Here is a 17,717-nt window from a genome sequence, read left to right as displayed (position 1 = left end):
GGTGCTTGTAGATCCCCTACCCTCTTGGAGGTGAGCGCCATGCGGAAAGCCGTCTTTATCAAGACTGAGAAAGAGCGGCAACCCCGAGAGGCTCGAAGGGGGCGGGGCCTCTTGAGGCCCGCCACCTAGGTCGCAAGAGGGTACGGAGCGCGGGTAAGGTGGTCACCCTCTCGCGCCCCTTAGGAACCTAATGACCAGGTCGTGCTGTCCCAGAGGCTACCCAGCACTTGGGTCATGATGAGCGGCCGTAGCGGCTACATACATTCCCAGTGTGGAGGGGGAGAGGTTACTCCCCCGTCTCTCTTTGAGGACGGGACAGCTCGAACCCGACCGAGCAACTCCGCGGGTCTTCTCACCGAGAAGAGCACCAGGACGAGAAGAGGCGCCACCTATGGGCATATAGCCGCCCAGTGGCCAAAGCCCTAGCCTGAGTGACGTCCCAACCGGGCCGGGGGTGGGTCACTCAGGATCTCCTCGTCCCGTCCAGACATGGAGCCAGGTTTTGCCTGGGATGCCGTAACGTGTCTCTTCCCCTGGGGAAGCCGTTCGCCAGTGGGAGCGGCCAAAGGGGAGTTGTTGTCAGAGCCTCAGCTCCGAGAACCAAGTCCTGGTTAGGCCAAAGGGGCGTAACTAGTACCACTTGATGCTCCTCTTCCCTGGCCTTGCACAGGACCTGTGCAATGAGGCTCACTGGGGGGAAGCGTACTTCTGCTTGTCCCGTGGCCAGCTGTGTGCAAGGGCATCCGTGCCGAGGGTACCTCGGACAGGGAGTACCAAAGCGGGCAACAGGACCACCTGTGCCTGGCCGAACTGCCCCAAATGAGCTGGCTGCGCGGGGAGGGAGTCGCCACTCTCCGCGAGGCGTCGACTGATGAGAGAGCGCATCGGCTGTCTGGTTCAGGACGCCTGGGATGTGTGTGGCTCGCAGGGAGCTGATCACCTGCTGACTCCAGAGGAGGAGGCGTCGGGTGAGTCATGTTAGCTGCTGTGAGTGCCACAGCAGCTGTGCTGTCCGACCGGACCAGCACGTGCTTCCCTGCACGAGAGGTAGTAGCCTCCTCAATGCAATTAGCACAACCAACAACTCTAGGCAGTTGAAATGCCAACGCAGTCGGGGGCCCGTCCACCACCCCGACACTGCTTGCCCGTTGCACACGGCACCCCAACCTTGCAGGGAGGCATCCCAAAGGGGACCCCTGTCCGCAAGAAGGTCATGGAGACCAGGGGGTTAGGGTGTGTCGGCAGAAAAGCATGTGACCATACGCCTGCTGCCGGTGTGCTACGCTCTCCAAGGAACTTGACTCTGCAACCAGTGTTGGAGCGGTCGTATGTACATCGACCGAGGGGGACCACCCCCGCCGAGGATGCCATGTATCCCAGGAGCCTCTTGTTACAGGGGGACCGCTGACTGTCTGATCTTCAGGCAGTTCAACACTGATCGGGCTCGCTAGTCAGTCTGGGAGGCCGCGAGGGTGCGGGCTTCCTCGTCGCGGGTCTCGCGACCCCCCCCCGGGGGGTGAGAGGGGCCGCTCGTGAGGACAGAGTCGAGTTCCCTACCGAGAAAGAGGATGCTCTGCACCGGGGAGAGCTTGCTCTTTTCTCAGTTGACCTGTAGCCCCACCGATCTAGGTGCCGGAGCACCAGGTCCTTGTGTGTACACAACCGATCTCGAGAGTGTGCCAAACTTGAGCCAGTCGTCGAGATAGTTTAGTACCCGCACACCTCCTTCCCTAAGGGGAAGGAGGGCGGCTTCCACGAACTTCGTAAAGACTCGTGGAGACAGGGACAGACAGAAGGGGAGGACCCTGTACTGATATGCCCGTCCTTCCAACACGAACCATCGGAACGGCCGATGTCGAGGGAGGATCGAGACATGAAGTACGCGTCCTTCAGGTCGATTGCCATGAACCAGTCCTGACACCTGACGGACGTCAGGATGCGCTTCTGCGTGATCAACCTGAAAGGCAGCTACTGTGTTGGGGACAATGAAGTACAGGCTGTAAAACCTGCTGAACATCTCGGCTGGTGAGACGGGCTCGATCACTCCCTTCACCAGAAGGGTGGCGGCCTCGTCCCGAAGTACGGGAACATCCTAGCCTCTGACTGAGGTATATCGGATGCTGAACTTGGCGGGCGTGAGGCGACTGGATCGCGTAGCCGAGACGGATCGTCTTCCCTAGCCAGTCTGACAGCCTGGGAAGCCGGACAGGCTCCCAGAATGAGACGGGGACTAAGGTACGATCTTTTTCATCGTCCCCCGGGGGGTGGTTCGATGGCTAGCAGTACGGATTCCTTGCCGGGGGAGGTCCCCCAGGGAGGAGATCGGCTCTGCTGTTTTTCCTGCCTGTCTGACTGAGAGTGCTGAGGGCTGGTGTTTATACTCGACATTGCGCTTCGCCATGACGCAACATCGAGTTTGCCGTTCACCGTCGTGCAGAGGGTGAGAGCGGCTGAGGTAACCCAGTTTATACTCGACATTGCGCTTCGCCATGACGCAACGTCGAGTTTGCCGTTCACCGTCGTGCAGAGGGTGAGAGCGGCTGAGGTAACCCAGAGAGAGAGGAAACTCTCCTTCTTTTGAGAGTAAGTGGGTGCTAGCCCCCCGGAGGGGGCCAGCAGATGGAGAGACGGGGCAGGATCCGTCCCTATCCGACTTCCCAGCGATGTGGCTGGGGTCGGGCCCAATGGTAGCCTCGATCCCCCTGAGGTCTTCCCATGACAGCCGCTTCGCCGCGGCTGCTGATGGGGCGATGGTCTCTTCTTCGCTGCTCCTCCAGGGGGGCCGCCCCAGAGCTGGAGGGCGTCGAAGAGGACCAGGGCTGCTGGGAAGCAGACAGTGCACGGGACTCGACGGCCGAGGCGGCCGAGTTGCGGCACGTAGGACTGCTTCCTACTGTCGAGAACCCTCCGGGGGAGGCCGCGTGCGGGTCTCGCGCCCCCCCCTGATGGGCGGGGGGTGAGCGGGGCCACTGCGGCTCGACAGTAACACCAACCAGCCCCCCCTTGCGAGACGGGTGCATCGAGAAAGCGGACATTCTCAGCGTTACTCATCTGCGCAAGGATTGGCCAGAGGACTTTCTCATGGACCACAAGTGTGGACATCGTCCGACCCAGGGCCCGCGTGGTCACCTTGGTCGCCCGTAGAGCGAGGTCGGTGGCGGCGCAGAGTTCCTGCATAAGCGCTGGGTCAGTCTTACCCTCGTGGAGCTCTCTCAATGCCCTGGTCTGGCAGGAGCCATAGCGTGGAGAGAGGAGGCAGCTTGGTCCGCCGCAATGTAACCTCTCGACACCAGAGATGCCGAGACACCACATGCTTTGGACGGGAGTCTAGGTCGAGCCCCCCCAGGTGGCCGCCACCTATGGGCACGAGTGCACCGTGGCAGCATACTCCACCTGGGGGACACCGACGTATCCTCCAGCTGTCTCAACCTCGAGGGAAGAGAGGGTGACAGAACTTTGTTTGACTTGAAACGTGCCGGGAAGGGGCGTTCCAGGTCTTACAAAGTTCCTCATGCTCTTCCGGTAAACACGGCACTGGGGGCGGGCGCAGCTTTGAGCCGCGCTCAAACCAGAGGCGCCATGTAGCCAGCCGCGAGCGCCGGGAGATGCAGTGCGGGCACTGCAACCCAACACTCACGGCGGCCCGGGAAAGCATGGCCGACATCTCAACGTCCGCTTTTTCCTGGGCTCGACCCCCCGAGGGAGGGAGCCCGAGGAATCGTCGGAGTCGGATGGCAGTACGTCACCCCCCGATGCTGCAAGAGACATCTCATCATCACGCATCGTGTCCGAATACGTGATTGAGGAATAAGACGGCGGACCGTCTCCTGGGGAACGGTCAGACGAGCGAGACGAGGTGTGAACGGTCCGTGAGCCGTGGCTGGCGGATTATCGCTCACAGTAATCCTCATATCACCCTCGCTGCTTGCCATAGCGGACGGCAGGGCCGTAGTCCTGGCGCCACGGAACGGGGAGCAAACGAGGTGGTGGCTGAGTCCCGTGGGAACACAGCCACCTGTGACGCAACGTCTGAATCGTCACCGCCCGCAGTGCGGTATCCACAACGTCTGCCCCAGCGTACTGGAAGCAGGCATTGTGTCCATCCCCCTCCTCGATGAGTGTGTTGCACCCATGAGAACAGCGGGACAAGCCACGCTGGAGAAATTTGCTCTTTTAGAAAAGGAAATTTGCTCGAACACCTCCGGAACTGCCGAGACGCCCAGGGGAGAGTCACTGCAGGAAGGGACCGTCCGCTGTCCACGTCGTAGATTCCAGCAGAAAGAATGATCACCAAGATCGTAGAGAAGCTCACCAGATGCGTAGGCTCTGAAGAACAAAAGCTGAATGAATGAGCACGCCGGCTTCCCTCTTATACCCGGACATCTGGGGAGGAGCCCGGCATGCAAATTTCATTCGCCAATTTTCATTGGCCTTTTCTAAATACTCAGAAGATGATAGGTTCTCAAGACAAAACCCATTCTGTCGGTTCGACACAACGTCGAGAGACCGACAGAAAGGGAACTTAGGGCTTGACCTTCTGAATTGTCGGGGTCAAAGTTATGATAACGGATCAAATATGCGAGGAATTCATCGAGGGGTACAAGCTTTGATTCTAGAAAAGAATCCACATGCGTTGTTTATGCCATGTGCCAGTCTTAATTTGCTGTTGTGCAATGCTGCCTCTTCCAATAGAACATGTTTGAATTTTTTCGGAACTGTCCAAAGACTGTACACTATATTTGCATCATCAGTGAAACACTGGGACATTCTGAAACGATTTGTTGACATAACATTAAAGCCCCTCAGCGATACAAGATGGGAGGCAAAATTGGACTCAATTAAAGCTCTGAGGTCTCAGCTCGGTGGCGTACTTGACGCTTTGGAAAATCTTGAGCATGAGTCTAAAGATGGCAAAATCTTTTCAGAGGCGCGTGTACTGTCAAATGAAATACAGACTATGGAATTTATGACTTGTCTTGTTATTTGGAATGACATGCTGACAGAAATCACATGCGGCAGCATTGCCATGCAGTCTGCCGAGATTTCGCTGGATACAGCTGTTTTGTTGATTGAAAGACTGAAAAAGTTATTTTCCCAGTACAGAGAGGATGGGTTCGAAAAAGCTGTGTCAGTTGCTCGTCTTTTAGCAACAGAATTTGATTTTTCAACAGAGTTTGTACAGAAGCGCAACAGAAAGCACAAATCATTTCATGATGAATTCAGGGCTGGTAAACCAAAGGACCGGGATGCAAATGTCCAACTCAAATTTAAACAAACAGTGTGTTATGTAATCGTTGACACCATAAGCAGTGAACTTAACAGCAGATTTGATAATCTTGGTAATATTTTAGAGAAATTTCGTTTATTCTGCAAATGAATGAAATGTCAAAGGATTAATTAGAAGAATCTGCAAGGTGCTATGCAGTAACATCGCGGGATGTTTCGAAAGATTTAAATCACGAAGTCTGCAGTGCGAGTGGTCTTCTGTCTGAGTGCAAAACCGCAATTGAAAAACTAAACTTTACACTTAAGAGAAATCTTGAATCCGTATTTCCGAATTTAGTTGTTGCATTGAGAATGTTTCTTACTTTGCCTGTCACGGTAGCCTCTGCAGAGAGGTCATTCAGTAAACTGAAACTCATAAAAAGCTATTTGCGGGCTACAATGGACCAAGACCGTTTATCGCATCTTGCGGTCATATCAATAGAGCACAAAGTTGCACATTCTACACCCTTTGAGGAAATTTTATACAACTGGGCAAGCATGAAATCAAGACGTTCCCGATTTTAATTGGGTGTTAAAACCTACCTTTGACATTTCTGAAATGTTTTTCCTTTTTACATTGTTAATGAGGCTATCGTGTTCTTTTTTTTGTAGCCTATTCCCCCAAACTAAAAACTGTTACAAGTTATTCCTTTAGTATTTAAGATTGCAGAGGTGGTGTACATCTTTTACGTTTCATAGGCTTATTTCTTTATTGTTACCACCTAAATGAAATGTAATGTGTTACTGAAAATAGAAAGGAATTTTATTTGAGTGTTTACTCCTGAAAAAATCGTCCAATTTGCATTGCAGATCCACGTCCTTTTAAAAAAAATGCAAACAAGAAATCAAGACTTGTTCGAGTTTAATTGTGTGTTATAGACTAATTAAGTATGGGTATCGTGTTCTTTTTTGACATTGCCAAAACTAAGACTGATTAAAACTGTTACGAGTTATTCAGGTAACTTACAAGCTTGTTGTTGTGCATATGTGTTTATGTGCGCTCTAATGAAATTTAACATTTTACAAAAAAATTGGATGGATTTTTTTCGATGAGAGTGTTTACTCCTGAATAAAAAAACCCAGTGAATGAGGTTTGTCTACAGTACAAGACTCAGTTTAATGTTAAACATAGAAGCTTGTTGTGGTACTTGATATGTTCATATTTATATAGTTTTGTATTTTTACTGCTTTCTTATTGAAAATGCCTTATGTTTTAATAAAAAAATTAAGATACACTGAATAATATCATTTTGTGAGACATTTGTATGTTTGCATTAATGCATATCATTTATCCTACTGTTATATTGCCCAATACTGTAGCAAATTGCCTAATCACATTTCTATAATTATATAACATTTTATTATTAAAATCACTAATTTAAAAAATGAATCTGAAGAGGGGGGCCCAAAATTCTGTCTTGCATACCCCCCTTGAAACTGTTAATTGCGCCCCTGTCACAGAGTTATGCAAGTCATTTCAAGCACATCCATCTCATTAAGCAGTGAGTCATTTATTTATATATGAGTCATATATAATTTATTGTTTGATAAAAGAAAATTACATGTATTTAAAATGCAAATAAAAAAATGTTTGAGACCACAATTGTTAAGAAAGGGGGTACGCAGAATGATGTTAAGTCCCTGGGGGGGTACGCCATTGTAAAAAGTTTGGGAACCACTGACTTAAGCCGTACCATCACGTATTGACTGTTTAAACTGCCATAAATGGGTTTCATTGGCGCGCACATTTACTCTAAAGTTGTTTTCAAAGTAAACGCATAATTTGTTTATTCATGTCACAGACACCCGATGGTAACATTAGTCTAAACCATTGCAGTCTATCTTTCCTTACGGTTTTCTAACCACCTCTGCCTCTTTTTCCATTTCAAAATGGTAGTGGAGTGAAATCAGTCTATTAGACAGCTACTTGCCATATCATGAGTGAGAACTTATTTTTCTTTCTTACTCTCTTACTATTAGTTATTTTCTAAAGGAGAAGAGGAGACCACTACCAAAGACAGAAGACATATGATCAGGATCAGCATTGAAGACTTGGTGGCTACTGACACCAGACACACTCTCTCACACATGCACACTTTCTGCATCTCTAACACACTCACGCACACTCACTCACTCACGCACACACACACACGCACGCACGCACGCACGCACGCACGCACACACGCACGCACGCACGCACGCACGCACGCACGCACACACACACACACACACACTGTTATTTATTTGGATGAGTGGTTTGTATATTGGTGAGTGTTGGATGATGGATGTTGACGGCTTTGGTTGACTATCCCGTGGGGACAGTCCATAGGGTAATGTTTTTATACTGTACAACTGTATATTCTATCCCCTATCCCTAAACCTAAAGATCATAGAACACTTTTTGCATTTTTAGATTTGTAAAAATATTGTTCTGTAAAATTTATTAGCTTTTTTGCCCCTGGGGACCTCAATTTTGGTCCCCACGGTGACACGAGTCCCCATGTGTTGGTGTGTATTCAGGTTTAGGTCCCCACCGGGATATACAAATCAGACGGACCACACACCACACGGCACACACACACACACACACACACACACACACACACACACACACACACACACACACACACACACACACACACACATGCACACACACACACACACACACACACACAAATACACCTACACACGCTTTCTGCATCTCTAACATTTTAAAGTTTATTTAATTTTTCCAAGCCAAGTAAGGTGATGCATTTTTGTTGTGTTTAGAACAGGAGCCTGCTGGGTATAAATCCAGAACGTGGGTTCAAAGCAGCAAAAAAGGGCGCCAAGCAGTACAACATACCACCTAAACTCCTTTGATCCCTGTCAGACCTGAATGACTTTCAGAATCCTTGGAAGATTTAGAGGTAATTAAGCACTTTTTTTATCATACTGCTTCTCTTTTGCCACCTATATTGTTCCAAATATTGTTGTCAAAAGTACCTACACTTTATTTGGTAAAATCTTATAGTGATAGTTCACCCAACAATGAAAATTCTGTCATCACCGAAGAGAGGCGGCACCCATTCACTTGAATGGGTGCCGCCACTCATACAAAGCAAGTGAATGGGTGTCGCCACTGTTCGGTTACCAGCATTCTTCAAAATGTCTCCTTTTGTGTTCTTCGGAAGAAAGTCAGTCATACAGGTTTGAAATGACAAGAGGGTGAGTAAATGATGACAGCATTTTCATTTTTGGGTAAACTATTGACATGCAAGTAATCACAACAGTTGAAAGTTAAATGTTAGTTTGTATTATTGGTGATGTTTACTTTTTTGTTTTACAGCCATATAAGCACCAGTTATGGAGAGAAAGAAGACGAAAGACGTGGATGTGATATTACAACATATCCTTATGCATATTTATCATTATAAAATGTAATTGTAACTATAGTAGTTGAAGGTTAAGTGTTTTTAACTTTTTATTTGGATGCCTTTTCAGTGGTTAAGTCCTGGTTTAGGTCTGGAATTACATTGCATCTCAAAGTTTACTGTTGAAGATGTTCCCCGTTTTCTTGCCATCTTGGAGTTAACTTGGTTTCTTGAAATGTATTTGTAATTTGCCCACTTGTCCTTAAACATGCACCCTAAAGTAAAATTTTAAGCCAATTTCCAACGAAGTTGTTTGCTCAAGTAAGACCTCTTACAGTATGTTTTTCTATTTTAGTCATTATTACTTATTTAGTAATTATTTGTAATTACAAATTATTTGTATTCATTAAAGAATCTGTTTTTATTACAAAGTTGTTGTTGTTTTTAATAATAATTAATATAATCACTGTAAGTACACAGTTAATTAACAATTATTTACTGCTTCTTCACACTTATGTATACTGTAGAAAAAAAGGATGTTGTTTTACTGTAAGTAAACTATACATTAAGAGTATTTTTCCATTTTTTTAATTACAGGGGAAAGTCAGTGAGTGTTGGTATACCAATAAATGAGTGAAATTGCCCTGTTTATTTATTGTAGGTATACCATTAAAACACAGAAAATGTCCACTTTTCTACTATAGGTATAGCATTAAATAACAGAAAATGTTTAGTTTTTTACAGTACTTATACCATTAAAAAACAGAAAGTTTCTTGTTTTTTTACTGTGGGCACACTGTCAATTAACAGAAAATTTCTGTTTTTAATTACGGTAAAAAGTCTGTAATAAGCTGCCAGTACTTTTTCCGTTTTTTTACGAATTTTTTTTACAGTGTAGCCAGTATTATTTTGGGTTATGTAGAAGAACCCTTACTAAGCTAAACTTGAATGCGTTAAAGCTACACAAACCATTCAACCCATATGTTTATATAAAAGATGTATATACAATATAATTCAACAAATTCTTTATTTAATACAATTATTATACAATAAAATAATGATATAAATTAATATTAATATAAGTAAAATAAAATATAAATAGTTAGCCACTAGCCAGAGCGATAAACAAATACAGACCTGTAGTTAACTTCGGGCCAGGCACTTGCGTCCAGTGAACCCGTCTATACAACTTATTCTATATCTCATAACTAGGTATTTTTGCCTGAAATCTTTTTCTCCACTATCTCTTAGAAGTTATTTGCATTTCCACCTTCAAATTTGGTACTAAACTTCTTGAATATTTAAGAGCACATTTTTAAGAAACATTTCCTATCGTGTTCATGGAGAAAAAGAAAGTCTTATGGGTTTGAAGCTTTCATTGTTTTATCTTAAAGTTGCGAATAAAGGTGTCTTGAAAGAAAGAGTTACCTTGGCTACGAAACACTTGGCAATAGCAACCGGGTCGGCATTACATTTCTCCAGGTCGTGAAGCAGATCACTGCAAAACAAACACGCATTATATGATATTGATAATATTACTCACATCCGAGAGGGTTGAACTGTTCTGAAACTATTCAAATTCTTTTCCAGCATGTGTGGTGTATTGTATATTGTTTTGTTATAGGAAAAAGGTCCACTTCCATGAATTGAACAGTGTGTGTGGACACTTCTGCCTTATGCCTGCGTGGGGGCTAAAACACAATCAGAAATGAGAATTTGGTGTGAATGTACTTCCGCTTGTGTGTGGAGTGATGGTCAAAAAGGCCACATAGGCTCTTGTGAGTTTAATACATTTCTAGAATTTTTATTCATTTTGCTTTTATGTTCTGTGTCACAAACATGATACGCAAACCCAATCCACATTTTAAAGAAACTAGATTATTTGTCACAGTTACTCTTCTCTAAAGTGGTGTTTTTGTTACCAAAGCAAGCAACTGAAATGTAAACCTGTTAAAACGGTAGATGTCACGGATATTTCCAAACAAAGAATTCCGTTCCTCATCCCCGAGCAGCAGAAGAGACTGGTTACTGATGCACTCCAGGTAATCCTATAGAGAGAAAGAAACGGATGAAAGGATAAATAATCTCATCAGCAGTCATGTGAGACAACATGCCTGGCATCATACAACAGGGAGGAAGTCCCGCCCCGTGACTGGTTTATCATCTTAATGGTGAATATATGATTTGCCATATTTGGGCAGAAGGACAGACAGACAGACCTGCCTGAGTGCTCTTTAAATCAGTTCAGTGTCTGCCACCAAGCACAAAACTGACTTGAACATTTACAGTATACAACATTCACGTATTTTTGTGATGTACTTGTGATACAGTACCTCCAAAAATTATTTGGACACTTAAGCGATACCCGATAATTCATGTCATTGCAATGAAATAAAAATGTCACAACAAATAAAGCAAATAGCATTCCTGAAAATATAGTACACATGCATATAAACAAAGCATTTCAGTACAAAACAAATATTTCCAAATTTTTTATGGACAGTTGCTTGTAGTTAGAGGAATATCTTGGGCTACTGTTTGATGAAGTTAAGTGATACACAGTTATTAAAGAAGACTTATTAGTTAGAGAGACAAAGAAGCTGTGGAGGAAAATGATGAAAGTACGAAGCCCCACTGGGTTTTTGTTCACACATAAACACATACAAGCATGAATCTGTACTCGTGCTATAACTTCTCCTCTGCGCCGCCCTACATTTAAATGTCTCGTTCTCTGGATGACAGACAAGATAAGTGAGTCTGTGATTTAATCTTTACCTGAACACCCTCAGGCAGTGTAAAATAACCATTCTGTGTCAGTCCCAAAACACACCCTGCGTCAAAACCCTCTCACACATACACATACTGTAGATACAAAAGCTGCGCGACTGTTATTTAAAAAAAAATGAATGAAAGTGATGTTATTACCCTGGGAGGAAAAGATGCACTTAAAAACACCCACTTGAGCGAGAGAAACTAAGATTGACCTGATTTAACTGGATATACATTCCTGCTGTTATTGTGCATGATTCACCACTGCGTGTTATTCCAAAGAAGACTTTTTTTTTCGTCAATACCTTTAATGAAATTGTAACACCTTCTTCTGCCTCTGAAATGACTTTCCCTTTTACTTTTAACCGCTAGAAAGTAACACTTATCTTTTATAGACAATAGTCTAACTATTAACACCCAAAAGTGAAGCATTGCAGCTGCATGATCACAAATTATACATTATATAGGCTACTTGAAATACGATTAATTCAACTGAAGTTTTTGGACAATACATTTGGGAAATACATTGCAAAGAAAGCATGCCTTTACGACAAGCAGAACCCTCTGTAAATCGGTCAACTAAAGAAAATGAACACACTAGTAATAAAAATAAATTGTCTTGGTTACGGATGTAACCTCGGTTCCCTGATGGAGGGAACGAGACGTTGTGTCGAACCGACAGAATGGGGTTTGTCTTGAGAACCTATCATCTTCTGAGTATTTAGAAAAGGCCAATGAAAATTGGCGAATGAAATTTGCATGCCGGGCTCCTCCCCGGATGTCCGGGTATAAGAGGGTTCTCATTCATAAGAGGGTGCTCATTCATTCACCTGTTGGTCTGAGGAGCCTAAAGCATCCTCCCCCGACCGCTGGGGTGGGCGGCCAGTGTTGTGGCATGAGGGACACAACGTCTCGTTCCCTCCATCAGGGAACCGAGGTCACATCCGTAACCAAGACGTTCCCTTTCTGTCGGTCTCTCGACATTATGTCGAACTGACAGAATGGGGTTCCTATGGAAAACGCCACAGCACTGAGCCACGTCACAATCTCTGCGGAGCGACGTTGACTGGCCTGGGCGAGTCAGACGAACACGCTAAAGCGAAATTATGACCTTCCAGTGGAGAGGAAGGGGGACCCAGAGCTTTCCACAAAAGTTGGGAAGCCCCCTAACGCCGGCCGTCGCGGGCGGAGGCCTAATTCTCTAAATGGCGTGAAGCCGCCCGGCACTGTACGGGCCACTTGGTAAGCATTATTCCCCCTGGGGGAAAAACGCTGCAGAGGCCACTACCTACCGTAGGGAGGAATTAGTGGAGACACCACATGGTCTCACCATCAGGGGAGAACTCATGGGAAGAAAGTGCGGACAGGAGTTAACGGCAAGGTGGGAGTCCACCTGGGGAGGTCATGGGTTGCCAAGGTGGGAACCATTCATGAGGATACATCAGACGGAACAGCCCACGGAGGGGGTGTTACCACGTCTGGAGCACTAGGTCTGTTTAGAGCTATGTGGGAGATAACTCAACTGTTCCCCGGCCTAAGGGGGCAGGGCTGCTCTGCCCAGCCTGTCCCCTTGAAGGGTGCTTAGTGATGGATGGAATGCCTGTTCTTTACCCGAGGGGAAAGAAGTGAGGCTGGATCGCCACTGCTCCCCCCGGAGGGGGAAGGGCTTCCGCAGGTGTACGCCCAACGGCTGCCGGTCCTACCTGTTGCCCTGCAGGACGTGGGCTGACACCGGTTCAACGCGGAGGTTGTAGAACCTCGCGAAGGTATTGGGCGTAGCCCAACCCGCAGCTCTGCAGATGTCTGCCAGAGAGGCGCCCTGAGCCAGTGCCCACGAGGAGGCGACACCCCGAGTGGAGTGCGCCTTAACTCCTAAGGGGCAGGGGCGATCTTGCGACCGGGATGCCAAGGATATGGCATCCACGATCCAGTGCGCCAATCTCTGTTTGGAGACAGCTCTCCCCTTCTGCTGACCTCCAAAACAGACAAAGAGCTGCTCAGAGCTTCTGAAGCTCTGCGTGCGGTCCAAGTAGAGGCGCAGTGCGCGTACTGGACACAACACGGATGGGGTTGGGTCTTCCTCCCCGGTGGGGAGCGCCTGCAAGTTCACCACCTGGTCCCGGAAGGGAGTGGTGGGAACTTTGGGCACGTAGCCGGGCCGTGGTCTCAGGATAACGTGAGAGTCTCCAGGCCCGAATTCTAGGCAACCCGAGGACACAGAGAATGCTTGTAGGTCCCCTACCCTCTTGAGGGACGCGAGCGCTACCGCTACCTTTTACAATTTTCATTGTTACAAAGCAGCTGTACATGAGACATATTGACTATAAGCAAAATAATTAAAGTTGTACCTGCAAAAACAAGAAAAGGTTGAAAACACAGAAGACAGACATACCCACATACAATACACTCCACACACACAATATGCACACGTACTAACACACATAGACATAGAGACACACACACACACACACACACACACACACACGCACACACGGATGCGCACGCACACACACACAACACACACACACGTACGTACACAGACAAGTACGCACACACACACACGCTCAGTGAGAGCACACATTTAGGATAAAGGAGAGAGAAGCACAGGTCAAATATAACAGACTATAAATTCCTATATGCAATATTAATTAAGTAAAACTTTAAGATTCTAAAGCAGCCCCCCCGGTCAGGCAGATAGTGCAAAAACAGTATGCAAACGGTGGCGAGGAACCCAAAACTCTAATCGAGAAAAAAAACCTCAGGAGAACCCAGGCCCAACCAGGGGATTCCAGTTCCCCTCTGGCAAAAGCTGCTGCCTCTGCACAAGCTCCAGAGAACTTGCACAACAAGGCTAAATAAAATAAATAAACTTAATAATAAAATAAATTATAGTTTAAGATTATCATTAATAATCTAATAGCATTTGAAATTTTGTGGTGAAGACATGTCAAGAGACCGCGTCCTTCTTTATCCAGCTCTATCATCTCAGCTCTTGTCAGGTCCCCACTTCCCATTCTCCGCTCTACCATCAGGTCAGGCCATGAACTGCATCCTGCTCGCTGTGGTATCCTTGGAACAATGAGACAAGACTGGCTGAGAGTAGAGTACTGTTCTGTACTCTTTGATGCAACAAGTACATCAGTTGTGTTTTTATTTTTATTTTTTTCTTGTCGTACCATGTCTTCTGTACTTGTTGCTTCTCTTGTAGGTTCTCTCTGGCTTGCTCTCTGTACCGTTCCTGATGATCTCTCATCTCCAGAATGTACTGCACAATCCCCCTCTCCTTCGTCTCGGTTGCAGGTTCCCCCTCCCAGCTTTCCTTCAAAAGGTCCAGGGGCCCTTGTACCTGCCAACCGTATAGGAGCTCAAAGGGTGAGAATCCTGTTCGACGCTTGTGGTACCTCTCGATAGGGGAAGAGCACGAACGGCAGCCACTTGTCCCAGTCTCGCCCAGTGTCTGTAACGAACTTCCGCAGCATGTTCTTTAGGGTTTGATTAAACCGCTCAACAAGACCGTCGGTCTGGGGTTGGTATAGAGTCGTTCGGATCGCTTTGATACCCAGTTGCCGGTTTAGCTGCGCCATCAGCCGTGACGTGAAGTTTGTCTTTTGGTCCGTCAGAATCTCCTGTGGGATGCCAACCTCGAGATGAGTTGGACCAGGGTGTGGATGATCTTGGGTGTGGTAATTGACCTCAGTGGGAATGCCTCGGGGTACCTGGTGGCGTAGTCACAAACTACGAGAATGTAACGATGTCCAGCACTGCTCCGCTCTAGTGGTCCTACAACGTCCATGGCAATTCACCTGAAAGGGTAGAGATGACAGGGAGTGGTCGCAAGGGAGCCCTGCCCCACTGGGACACAGCACCTGTTTTTTGGCAAATTGCACATGTGTTACAGTGGGTCTGTACATCAGTGTAAAGTGTAGGCCAGTGAAATCGTGAGCTAATGCGTGCATATGTTTTCTGTTGACCCAAATGGCCAGCCCATGGAACAGTGTGTGCAAGCTGTAAAACAATGGAACGGCAACATGATGGAACAATCAGACATAAGACATAATTGCTTCTCACATACAACACCCCATTCCTCACCACATAATCTACATTACCCGGAGTTACAGATCTCTTAGATTCAACTTTGGCAAACAGCGGTTTTAAAGTGTTATCACCCCTTTGTAGTTGTACTATGCTCCCTGGGACCTTCCAGCCATTACCCTCCAGTCCCTCCACTGTCTCAAGCCGACGTTGTCGCCGTGGCTTTTTAGGGCCTTTAGTCCCACCCTGCAACAGACTATGGTGTAAGTCTGGCAACGGCTGTAGATCTGTCCTAGTTTGGATCTGGTAATTGCAGGACATGATAAATCAACAGTGGCAGTGACAAAAGCATGTTCAGAATTCTTATTAGTGGTTTGCAAGAGTTCATGGAGCACTGGCAAGTCTCTTCCCAGGATTATGTCTGTTGGCAAACAGTTCACAACAGCAACATTTAACAAATACATTTGTTCTTGTACCTCCAAAAGTATCTCAGCACAGGGGTACTGCTTTATATCCCCATGGACACACTGAACAGAGGTCTGGCTTGTGTAATCCACTTTGCTCACCAAACATGATTTAATCATTGATAAGGAACTTCCAGTGTCCAACAGTGCCTTAAGAAAATGTCCATTCACAATTACATTACAAATGTTCGTTTCATCTCCAACAAAGTCAACATCACAGTCCCCTTCTCTAGGTACATAGCAAAACCCTGTTAATTTTGCTTTGCGAGCCGGACATATTGCTGCCTTGTGCCCTGGCTGCCGACAGTAAAAACATAGTAAGTCTCGGTTCTGGTTAACCCTCAGCCCTGGTGCATTGTCTCTTTGTTCAATGCTGCCTCTCTCAGCCCCAGCGCTATTAGTACCAGTTCGTAAAGTACCTTTAGCTGGTTGAGTACGAAGCCCTCCTCGATGTGCGTTCAGGTACTGCTGTGCCAACTTTGCTGCTCCCAGTCTCCCTCACCCAGGTACGTGCATCATAGGGGAGCACCCGAAGAAGCTGCTCGAGCACGATCGTCTCACCTATCTCCTCTTTGGAATGCTCCTATGGTCGCACCCATCGCCGGTACAGATTCTTTAGCCAATGGTAAGTCTCCATAGGTGACTCTCCAGCCGGAACTGTAGCTGACCGGAAGCGTTGACGGTATGTTTCTGGAGAAATGTTGAACTTCTCCAGAAGTGCTTCCTTTAGATCCTTGTAGTCCTCTGCCCCCTCCTCGTCCATCGCCAGATATGCTTCGAGTGCTCGCCCCGTCAACAGTGGCACCAATCGGAAGCTCCATTCCTCCTCCGGCCACTTCCAGGTCTTTGCCAGACGCTTGAACCGCCGAAGATAGTTCTCAATATCCTCCCCCTGTTGGAAGATACGTATCTTTGGCTCAGGCCACTGTACTTGTTCGGTTGGTGCAGTAAAAGAGCCGTGCTGGTCTCTTGTGGACACCCTCTGTGCTGCGGGCGTGGGCAGATCCATCCTTACGCTTCCCACGTCAGGTGAGGTCGCTGCTGGACGCAGCGTTTGCACTATGGAATCATGCAAACCCCGGAGCTCCAGCACATATCGTTCCTCTCTCTGCTCTTGTGCCTCGAGAAACTTGCGCATCAGGGGTAGAAACCCCTCACCAGGTACAGCACCAGAAGCAACGGCTGTGGACAGTGGGCTACTGGACTTTGGGGATGCCATAGAAGATTTTGCTGCTTCCCCCTCATCCTCCATAGACCAAACTTCCTCCTTCACAGACACTGGCTTCACTTGGGACCTTAAACCTGTCCTGGGTTTTCTTCCTCTCGGCGCTGTCTTGCGAGTAGCCATCCCACCGCTGCCACCAAATGTGATGTTAACTGCCTTGCGGCAAGTCTTCAGGTCCGTTTAAAAGATGTTAAAGGATAAGAAGGATGGCTCACTCGCAGTAGCACTTTTGCGCAAGGTGATATTTATTTAATTGCCAAAAGGTGAATCCACAGTGCATGGAAAAATAGAAAAATCCAAAGTAATAAAGAAACAAACAAACACAAAATGAAACTGGTAAAAATTGACCTAATCATCCAATCCACAAGATTTGAGTTGCTGGAGGCTCCACAATAGCACTCTTGCTGACTTGGTTAACCAGCCCTCGTTAGCGGTTTGGGTTGGGTATTTTAAGCCCCACCCCCTTCTGGACCCTACCCTCACCAGGTAAGTATCACATACAACACATAAATACACATATACTCACACACAAGTCGGCATTCACTTGTAATCCTCCTAATATATATATATATATATATATATATAAATATATATTAATATATATATATA

The 17,717-nt window shown here is 46.7% G+C and overlaps 2 protein-coding genes across 2 annotated transcripts in view; both read right to left on the bottom strand.

The window, feature by feature from the left end:
* LOC130550663 (pleckstrin homology domain-containing family G member 1) overlaps window positions 1-17,717 on the bottom strand; it is a 52,558-nt gene that overhangs the window by 30,911 nt on the left and 3,930 nt on the right. Inside the window, exons 2-3 of the mRNA XM_057328167.1 lie at window positions 10,566-10,666; window positions 10,047-10,116 (exon numbers count right to left, since the gene is read on the bottom strand). Coding sequence (XP_057184150.1) covers window positions 10,047-10,116; window positions 10,566-10,666 — 171 coding nt within the window. The remainder of the gene's footprint in view (window positions 1-10,046; window positions 10,117-10,565; window positions 10,667-17,717) is intronic.
* Window positions 15,954-17,548, bottom strand: LOC130550664 (uncharacterized). Its single transcript, XM_057328168.1, has one exon. The coding sequence runs from the start codon at window positions 17,229-17,231 to the stop codon at window positions 16,467-16,469; it is 765 nt and encodes a 254-aa protein (XP_057184151.1). The 5' UTR covers window positions 17,232-17,548; the 3' UTR covers window positions 15,954-16,466.

The sequence above is a fragment of the Triplophysa rosa genome, unplaced genomic scaffold, assembly GCF_024868665.1.
Source record: "Triplophysa rosa unplaced genomic scaffold, Trosa_1v2 scaffold38_ERROPOS3904915+, whole genome shotgun sequence".
Classification (NCBI taxonomy): domain Eukaryota; kingdom Metazoa; phylum Chordata; class Actinopteri; order Cypriniformes; family Nemacheilidae; genus Triplophysa; species Triplophysa rosa.
This window is presented reverse-complemented; position numbering and strand designations above follow the sequence as displayed.

Excerpts from the sequence above, each read along its gene's own strand:
- LOC130550664 (XM_057328168.1), bottom strand. The coding sequence starts at position 17,231 with ATGGCTACTCGCAAGACAGCGCCGAGAGGAAGAAAACCCAGGACAGGT.